The sequence below is a fragment of the Dendrobates tinctorius genome, unplaced genomic scaffold, assembly GCF_039654945.1.
Source record: "Dendrobates tinctorius isolate UK_male_01 unplaced genomic scaffold, ASM3965494v1 ptg000032l, whole genome shotgun sequence".
NCBI classification, from domain to species: domain Eukaryota; kingdom Metazoa; phylum Chordata; class Amphibia; order Anura; family Dendrobatidae; genus Dendrobates; species Dendrobates tinctorius.
The window spans coordinates 30,130,832-30,141,152 of record NW_027361700.1 but is presented as its reverse complement, the minus strand read 5'-3'; the positions used below and the strand labels follow the sequence as shown (position 1 = coordinate 30,141,152).

The 10,321-nt window shown below is 39.5% G+C and overlaps 1 protein-coding gene across 1 annotated transcript; it reads left to right on the top strand.

Annotated features, from left to right (window-relative positions):
* The first annotated feature begins 1,510 nt into the window (after positions 1-1,510).
* On the top strand, positions 1,511-9,771 carry LOC141086547 (keratin, type I cytoskeletal 19-like). Its single transcript, XM_073572690.1, has 8 exons — positions 1,511-2,181; positions 5,735-5,817; positions 5,896-6,052; positions 6,189-6,350; positions 6,435-6,560; positions 6,798-7,018; positions 7,538-7,590; positions 9,053-9,771. Exons 1-8 carry the CDS (start codon positions 1,606-1,608, stop codon positions 9,106-9,108), a joined length of 1,434 nt encoding a protein of 477 aa, XP_073428791.1. The 5' UTR covers positions 1,511-1,605; the 3' UTR covers positions 9,109-9,771.
* Positions 9,772-10,321: the final 550 nt, after the last annotated feature.

The window sequence follows — 10,321 nt, the reverse complement described above, 5'->3', positions numbered from 1 at the left end:
AATGGAACCTACAAAACTCATAGACAGGTATGATACTGTTCTAGGTAGAAAGAGGTAATGTTTTGCTAACCCCATACTTTCTGTTTAAATTTTGAACTTTTCGCGCAAATAACAAAATGAAGCACAAATGTCTAAAAGAGAAAAATAACTAAAAGGTTGAGCTGAAACATTGCCTTTGCACCTGTTTTTTGTCTACTTTTGTGTGTCTTGTGCCTTTTTTTGTTTGCACCCAACTCATTATTCTGTTTGTGCGTTTTTTAAGCCTATTTGATATGTGCGCACCAAGTTTTTGATCTCCGCTTTGTGAACCGAGTTTAGCGATTCCAGATGTTTTTGCCTAGTTCTTCAATTGCAAATTTTTCAATCTCCTCCTGTTGTGTTTTTGAGTATGTCAAAAAGATTTGGCACAATTTTTGCACCATTTTGCAAAACATGTGACTTTTAGCAACATAAAAATGCATAAACAGTTCAAGGGAGTAAAAAAGAACACTATTGACATTGCGCCAAATTCATGAATAGCATGCCATTTTGAAAAGTAGACGTAGTAGACTGCATCTAGGTGTCTAACTCCAGTAGGCGTATACAGCTGAAAATGATGCACAATAGAGCACACGGTGACTCCGTCGGCACCATTATAGTAAATGACTCGTTGGTGCATACGTCCGAAACCCGTTTTGAGGGGGTTCTGGACCTAAGTCCCGACAGGACCACTGTGGGGAAGAACGCAGAGTGAAAGCACCTTAACTCTTTAATTTCCAATTTTCTGTGTGGTCTTACAGCAAATGCTATTATGTGTCACAAAACATCATTTTGTTGCTCTAAATTAATTTTGAATTGAAATTTTCATTGTAAAAATTCTGAATATTGCTAAAAAAAATTCAATATCCCTTAAAATGTTGATGGCTTAAAAAGTAACTAAATCCTTTATACAATGTTTTTACATTTTTTCGTCCTCTTAGTTGCACCAAGATCTTTCTATTATATCTATGCTCTGTGTGTAAGCTCAGGCAGATGCTGTGCGCTCTTGTCTCTTGAGCTAGACACTTCACAGGGATTTTTTGAGTTGGGGTATCAGAAACAGGACCCCACTGATGTTCTTGCAATACAGAGGATGGAAAAAATATAAAAAATTGTATCAAAGGTTTAGCTACTCTGTAACACTGCATTTGTTACCTGACTACTATAGTTTTTATATACATCTGTTGCACAATGTATTGTGTAGGAAATTCTGAAACACTTGCATTTAGATTCCCAGATAGATTATTGGTTGTTTAGCAAAACACTTCTTGTTATTGATTTAATTGCATTAGGCTGACGTCCAGGAACAACAGCTGAACATGAATTGCAGCTTTCTGCTATATGTCTGGTGGAAAAATAAGATAACACCCTGATGCTATGTAGATAATGAATGTCCATCAACTGGGGAGAAAGATGTGTTAAAAGAAAATTGGCAGATGCAAAACTACTCCAATTAAACGGTGACACCCAAAGAGTAATTGGTATAAAAGGAAGACTAAACCAATACATCTATCTGTGGTCCTCTCTCAGATCCAGCTGTGGAATCTTCTTTGTAGCATCTTGTGGTAGAATATTCTTGACATCACCATGAGCGTTAAGCAGGGATCTGGCATTAGAGTATCTTCAGGAAACCAAAGCTCTGGTGGATATTATGGTGGTGGTAAAACTTCAGGAAGCTATGTGGGAAGCGTCAGGGGTGGAAGCTTAGGCACTGGTTTCGGTGGTGGACACTTTGCTGGATCTGGCTTTAGCAGTGGATCTGGCGTTGGTGCTGGTTGTGGATTTGGTGGCTCTGGTTTTAGTAGTGGTTCTGCATATGGAGTAGGTTCAGGATATGGAGTTGGTTCTGGTTTTGGGCAAGGTTCTGGATTTGGTGGTGGTGGCTTTGCTGGAGGAGTAGGTTTTGGAGGTTATGGTTTAGGCTTTGGAGTTAATCAAGGTGCAGGGCATGGAGGAGACCAAGGGCTTCTGTCTATCAATGAGAAGCTCACTATGCAGAACCTGAATGATCGCTTGGCTACATATCTTAATAAGGTGCGATCTTTGGAGGAGGCCAATGCTGAACTGGAGAGAAAAATCCGCCAATGGTATGAAAGTCAGAGACCTCAGCCAGCTCAAGACTATGGCCACTACTTTAAAACAATTGAAGATCTACATAAAAAGGTGAGAATTATTACAGAAATGTGAAAGAATAAGAAAAGTAATGGTCAGAGCTATTTAGGTTATGAGGTCCAGACATGTTTAGGTATTGAGCTAATTTATACAGGCTATGATTTAGAAAATGACAATCATGATAGGAGCCCAACCTAAATTGGTAGATTTGTGCATAGATTTAAGTTGATAAACTGCTGGATGGGCAAAAAGCACACTAGGGTCTTATCTGGGTATTAAGAGATTAACTCCATTTAGATTTACTCACCAGACAGAGCCCAAACATATGCTCATAGAAATATTAGCTGCTGCAGATACACCGGTCTCCTCATGACCAGCCAAAGTAAAAAAATGTGAAAAAAGGTGGATTACTTCCGCGCCGCTTGAAGGATGGAAGTCCAGATAGATATCATATTCAGATGAAATGTGATATTATTCATCGCGTTTCGGAGCACTATGACTCCTTCATCATGATAAACATTTGTGGTTTCCTGATGAAGGAGTCATAGTGCTCCGAAACGCATTGAATAAAACCACATTTCATCTGAATATCTATCTGGACTTCCATCCTTCAAGCGGCTCGGAGATAATCCACCTTTTTTCCCATAGATTTAAGTTGAGGATACTTGTTAAGTTGTGGTAATTAATGTAAATTGTTGGAGACTGTTACTTGCTTACATCTCGTATTTTATTTAACCATCTATCTACAAACCAAAGGGTAGAGAAGATATATGCAATCATTGAATATAGGAAATTTAAACTGCATTACTGCTATATAGAATATACTTCGAAAATGAAGGTAAAAATTGGCTAATTTGCCATGGCAAGGCAACATTTCTATGAGGGGACCCTAAACCTAATTTTTATAATACATATCTCTCTGGGGCTAAAAACCTAAAAATTTAAAGGACAGATAGTATCCAGCCTTACTTAAAAACAGCTTTAGGCTGATGGGATTAGGAATGCTTTGCCAACTATGGAGGTAGTCACTATCTAAAAATGTATATCACAAAGAAAAGCAACCTCACTAGTAACTCCTAACAGTATAAACCAAGTGTGAACAAGCACAAGATCCTGTGACCGTACTATGTACAAAACAAAGAGCACAGTACCACTCTGTAACCGTTAAGATATATGCTAACACTGAATATGTCACATTTACATTTGTTTTATGAGGATATTCTATATAGCAGTATTGCAGTTTAAATATTACATTTTCAATGTTCACATTTATCTTAGCACATACAGACTGCTGTTACATTGTTTGGATTGTATATAATTTGTGTATAACAGTAACAGCAGTGTGCAACTGTTCATGCTTGTTCTTGGTCCTCCAGGTCATAGTGTGGGCACAGTCTGCCTTCCCTGGGCTTTTAGCTCTGCCTGTGTAGGCTCGATTCGATGGCCAGACTGTGGGCACTGAGTCTATATTGGCTCAGGATCTTGTGGTCTTTGGGGGGTCCAGGAATTTTCCCAGTTATGGGGCCAATCTGTAGTTTCTCTGTAGACTCCGGTACATGGTAAGTTTCAGTGAGGTGTTGATATTATTACTCCAGTCATTGACATACCTCTCCTGGCCCACATCTAACATTTTCCTGATTCTGGCTTTTGTTAGGCTACTATAATTGGTGCTTTGGTCCGGTTGGGGGAGGTCTTTCGGGGCTCATGGTTCATGTGGACCACCTACATTCAGCAGGGCTTTATGATGATGGGAGACAACTTTTGGGGGTTACACTTGGACTGCTACTATGTAGGTGAGCCTGGAATGACAGCACCCTGTTCAGAACTGCTAGATGTAGAGGGAATTTGCGCAGCTCAATCTGACAGGGACTGTTGGAGGTGCTCCGATGACAGTGCTTACAATATTCCAGCTGGAATATTTCTGTTGGGCTGGAATCCCACCTTGACCAGTTTGGGTATGTGATGGGGCCCCAGACTTCACTGCTATACAGGAGGATTGGGGCGATGATGGCATCGAAGATTTCTAGCCAGACCCCCACTGGCTGCTTCAGAAGGTAGAGTTTCCTTCAGATGACATAGATGGATTTGCAGGCCTTGTACTTCAGGGTCTCTGTGGCTTGTTTGAAGCTGGTAAATGTCCAGGCCCAGGTAGGTGTATTTGTCCATTCCCATAAGTGGAAAGTTTTTTAGCACAAATGAAGACTGCTGGTCCGATCTTGTCTTTCTCCCCTGGAACAGCATGATGTTGGTTTTCTTTGTGTTGATTGGTAGTGCCAATATGAAGCTAAATTTCTGCAAGATTAAAGGTTGTCTGGGAGGCCTTGCTCAGTTGGTGGCATCAGCAGTAGATCATCTACATACAGCAAGAATTTTACCTGAGCATTATGGAGTGTGAGAACTGGTGCTGCGGAGGATTCCACAGCGGTGTCTAGCTCATTGATGTAAATGTTGAACAGTGTTGGACTTAAGGCCCCCTTACATATAGCGATGCACAGGCGATACCGACAACGATACGACCCGGTCAGGATCGCTGGTGTGTCGCTAAATGGTCGCTAGTGAGCTGCCACACAGGCAGATCTCACAGCGATGTAGCGACGCAGCAGCAGTCGTTACTTACCTTTCAGACCCGGCGATCCTGACGTTCTCCCGCCCGCATCCACGCGTCACTCGTCGGTGCCAGCAGGAAGCCCAGCAGGAAGCGCCTGACGAGAAATGGACGTGGACGATCTCGCGCGATCAGCGATAGCCAGCGGGGGAGCCAGTCGGAGGTAAGTATCACACATAGCAATATCGCTAGCGATATCGCTGATGCGTCACAAAATCGGTGATGCTTTAGCGATATCGCTAGCGATATCACTATGTGTAAAACCCCCTTTATCCTGCATCCCTATCTACTATCTATATTTATCATTATTTATTATGCTTTGCTTATATAGCGCCATCATATTCCACAGCGCTTTACATACATTATTACTGCTGTCCCCAATGGGTTTTACAGTCTAACCTCCTTATCAATATGTCTTGGAGTGTTGGCGGAAAAAAGAGAACCCGGAAGAAATCCACACAAACACAGGGAGAACATCTATCTATGTATGCATATCTCATATTTATCTATCTCATGTCTATCTGTCTATCTATCTACCTCTCTGTCTGTCTATCTATCTTACTAACTATCTCATATCTATGTTTTCATCTAGCTCCTATTATTTCTGTACTTCACATTTCTCAGTTCCCATTGAATTATATTAATCAACCTAACATTTAGATGAGCGAGAGAGGGCAGCATCTTACTTCTTTTGCAGGATCATCTAAAAAAATATTTGTTCCTCCTACTCATAACACAGGCAATCCCTTTCTTGTAGGGGATCAAAGTATAGACTTGCCACAGATTAGTAACATATCTCGCAAAGACATGCAAATTAACCACTTATGTGCTAAAGCAATGTTCATAACCATCTCTGACATCTTTAAGTTGCTGTTTATAGACAAGACCCATGGAACTTGGGCTTCCAGGTCAAATGCTGAGTACCAGTACAACTGTCTGTATTTTCTTTATGAAATAAAGCGAAGTCTTTATTTTTGAACTTTTTTTTTGCAAATTTAGATCCAAGAAGCCACTGTCAACAATGGCCGTGTGGTCCTTCAAATTGACAATGCCCGACTGGCAGCTGATGACTTCAAACTCAAGTAAGATGCACATGGTGTCAATTTATTGATATTTGATGCTCAAAAGTCTTCAAACAATGTTAACTGATATCTTGACAGGTATGAGAATGAGCTGTTCATGCGTCAATCAGTGGAAGCTGACATCAATGGTCTGAGGAGAGTCCTGGATGACTTGACTCTTTCAAGAAATGACCTTGAGTCACAACTTAAGAGTCTGAAAGAAGAACTTGTGACTCTGAAGAAGAACCATGAGGAGGTAGCACAATGTCTTACTGAATCTACCTACATGTTGAGCAGTATAATGTAACGAGAAGTTATAGTAGATGACTATCACTAGGAGATGCTGTGTATTCATATAATCAAACATAGCCTTTGATTATCTAATTGCTCAGGATATGAAAGCTGTAAGTGGACAGGTCCAAGGTACCGTTAATGTGGATATGAATGCAGCTCCGGGAATTGACTTGCAGGAAGTACTTGGTGATCTGAGAAATGACTATGGGTCACTCATGGCCAAGAACCAGAAAGATATTGAGGCTTGGTATCGTAATAAGGTGAGTTGTGACAGTTATAGAATATGAAACATATATAGATTATATGTTTAATTAATGTACTGAAACAATATATTTGTCCTTTAGACTGATGAGCTGAGCAAGCAAATGACCAAGAACTCCAATGAAATCCAAACGACCAAGTCTGAAGTCACAGAGTTAAGGCGTACCCTCCAGAGTCTTGAAATTGAACTTCAGTCCCAGATCAGTATGGTGAGTCTTCTAAAGGCTATCCTTCTTTCTATATAATGACTGTTTATCATACATTTAGACTTGAGCTTCTCAAACACTTCTTAATGGGACTCCACCTGACAGGACATCTTGATGACCGTGCCTCGCCAATGTTTAAACATATCAACACAACTACATTGCAATGGCCTTGTTTTAGAAGTATAACTGGTATTCTTTATTATCAGGCTTTTCTAAAACTTAAAAATGTATTTACTTCAGAAATCTGCTTTGGAAAGCACCCTGGTGGAGACAGAGGGACGTTACTGCATGCAACTGGCAAAACTCCAGGAACACATCCAAAGTGTGGAGGCAGAATTAGCGGAACTCCGTTGTGATATTGAAGGCCAAAGTCAGGAGTATCAGAATCTTCTGGATATCAAGTCTCGTCTGGAGCAAGAGATCAACACCTACCGTAGTCTTCTGGATGGCCAGGGAAGCCAGTAAGTGAAATAACCATTCATCTAGGGATCTGGACTTTATATTAATGAAAGAGTAAAGCAATGAACACCCTTTAAGGGAATTTATAGCAGTTATGCTTCTATGTAGTTGGGATGTGAGCTACTAGAATTGAGTTACAACTTGCTAAGAAAAACTTGGTACTAGTACTAACTTTATTCCTTTTGGAATATACAAAACCTAAGCAGAAATAACCCAAACAATTAGAAATAATATACGATAGTTGTATAGGTTTAGAAAAACATGGCTTCTTTCCATAAATAGCATCACACCTGTTGTCAAGGTTGAAGGTGATAATGCACTTCAGGCCCATTCACTTCAATAGCAGCAACAACCCATGGATAGGAGGAAGGAAAAGACATATTTTACTAATTCTGGACAGCCAATTTAAATTATTTTTCAACCAAAATTACTGGATAAATACATTCTGATGATGGGTTTTGTCATGTAATGGATGATTTCACCCAGTGATGTAAATAACAAACTTGTTTCTTTTCTTACAGATCTTCCACCTCCACCTCTAATTATTCATCATCAGGTTCCCAGTCCGGACAAGGTATGAATTCTCTAGCAAGAGAGATGCATGGGATGGGAAAATCTTTAAGACCCAAATCCTAATATAGATTTCGAAACGTAGGCCCTTTTCAGGACATCGTAACATAGTTATATTTTAACTCTTGTGGTATAACTTTACAACCCAGACAAAAAAAAGGTTATATGGAACCAAACCCAGGTCATTATTGGACCCTATGTTAACCAAAATTCAGTTGAGTAAATCATAGGGAATGTCCAAGTCTGGTGGCTGTTTTAAATTTTAAATATACCATCTGTGGTCCTAGTCTAGGATGGAAAACCTTCTGGTTATTCACCTAAATTTAATGGTCTAACCAAGTGGCTCTGCTAGGGAGAATTTTCTGACATTTATGGGGTTCATATAAATTAGTGTGTTGTCTATTAAGAGTTTCCATGTTTATGTATGGGAAGGACTATGTTTAGCAGAACATCAATCCATAAAACTTCTGATGCATTCTTCCTGAAATAAAATAACAATCTGATGAAGGTTCATAATGTTATCATAACCCCATGTAACCACACTAGAAGTAGATCATCATCACTTAAGGCTTCCCAGATGTGGCAATATAAAATTCACAAAAGAGAAGGGAATTAGTCTTCATGAACATTGTAATAGCACTGCTGCAAGCCTCAAGTTGAGGAGAACCGTAATATTGTGCTCACAGATGTCTACAAGGCCAAACTGGACCTCTGTATGTGTCTTACTTCATCTGGAGGGAAACAATGTTGCATTGCTTCTTGGGGAGGCAATTTTCATAGTATGGTGCCATATGAAGACTCCATGTGGTAATACAGAGAATGACAGCTTCATAATATAGACCCATAGGGCAACATATTTTACTTTACAGGCTTTGATTGCTTGAGCAGGCAGATAGATTTCCAAGGGAAATTATTTTTTCCCATATAGATCTCCTTGGTGAAGATTCCTTCTCTCTTGTTTGGGGAGGAAAGCAGAAGGCAGCGTCCATAATAAGGCTCTATGTAAGAATTGCACAGAGTTACAATATAACACAACTGCAAGTCTATGGTGTATATGTATGTTTCAGATTTCATCCAGAGGCATACAATGTACTATTACTGCTATGAAAAAATGTCGTTATAATACGGCTATATATTAAAGCTCCATATGGTGACACAGCATGCTGCAGCTCAGCAATAAGGAGCCAAATGGACTCTATGTGTCTCCTTACATGGTGACATTACAGATCTTTGTGAAGATTTCGTCTGCATATAGCTTCGTTATTCAATGTTTGTCGTCAGCTCTGAGCTTCTTGATCCCACCAGCTATTTTCTAGCCTTTTTCTAATTATACTGTTGCAGAATATGTAATGAACAATTGTGTATTTTGTTCTGTTTTGGGCTTGGTGAACAATTACTCAAAATTAGACTGATTATCTGTGAAGGAGGCGAAACTCATACAAACCATGTGTCTATCTTCAATTTAGGTGGCTCCTACCATTCAAGCTCACAGCAGCACTACCATTCTGGATACAGAAAGTGAATGGATTTCATTGCCCATGCTAGCAATATTCATGGGCTCTAGTCTTATGAATGCTCCTTTCTTCAAGTCTATCAAGAAACCAACCCGATGCTGGAGTTAATGGCTTAAAAATTATCTTTCTGTAAAATAACCTAATTCATTGATCATCTTAAATAGCTTGTCTAGTTTAGTAAACCATCTTTTGGGGGAATTCTAATATAACGGCAGGAGGTGGTCTTATATTTAGGATCATCACCTGTTGGTCAGAGCAAAGATCAGTTATAAAGAATATCTCTAGTTCTGGAGGACCTGACTTTGAATGTTCACTGTGTAATGCTCAATTTCTCCTGTAGCGGCACTGCAGGAAAATTGAGCACTTACTGACAGTTTCCCCACAGATTGCAGCTAATCCTTGAGGCACCCAACAATGGAACCAGTTTATGATCAGTTAGTGGACCATCTAACAAGTAAGGATTGTCCTAAGTAGAGAACCCCTTTAAGATTTTCCAGGAGCCAAAAAGTTATAGAACAAAGTCAGCGCATGTTACATATACTTTTATCCACAGTTGTCTTCATAATACCATTCTATGTTCTATGGCTGAGTGGGTCTTCGCTATGTATGCTTCTCTCAGCATGCAGGAGTCTTCTTGAAGTCTTTAATAAAGCTTTGCTATGTGAATTTCATCCAATATTCTGATTAGAACATTTATTGTGTTGATGGATATGACCTCATCATCATGGCTTAGGAATCTTGCCAATAATTTCATCCATCCCTTTGATCCTGTGTAATAAAAAAGTGTCATTGTGGGAATGTAGTAGTTACGAAGACCTTAAAATCCACACCGTGCCAACAGTCATAAATTTTTATATAGTACTAAAGTTGTAGGATTGGTTCATACTTGATTTTACTTCAAGTACAAAATATGATGTTATTGCATGCCAGCAAAAGTAGCGTATCTTCTGAACCATCAGACATGTATCTTTTGGTTAGTTTCAGATGGCTGTAACATGGACATCAAGGCGACGTTGCCAGATCACACATGGTTATACTAACATGAGCTTAGATCACCAAAGGGTTTTATAATAACTTAAAATGGAACTGTACTTTCAACAAACTTTGCATAAATCAATAATACAGGCAAACGTAAGACATTTTGTAATTTATCTTATCACAAAATCCTACTTCTTTCGCCACACATGAAACTCTTCTTCCTCTCCCTCATGCCCCTGAACT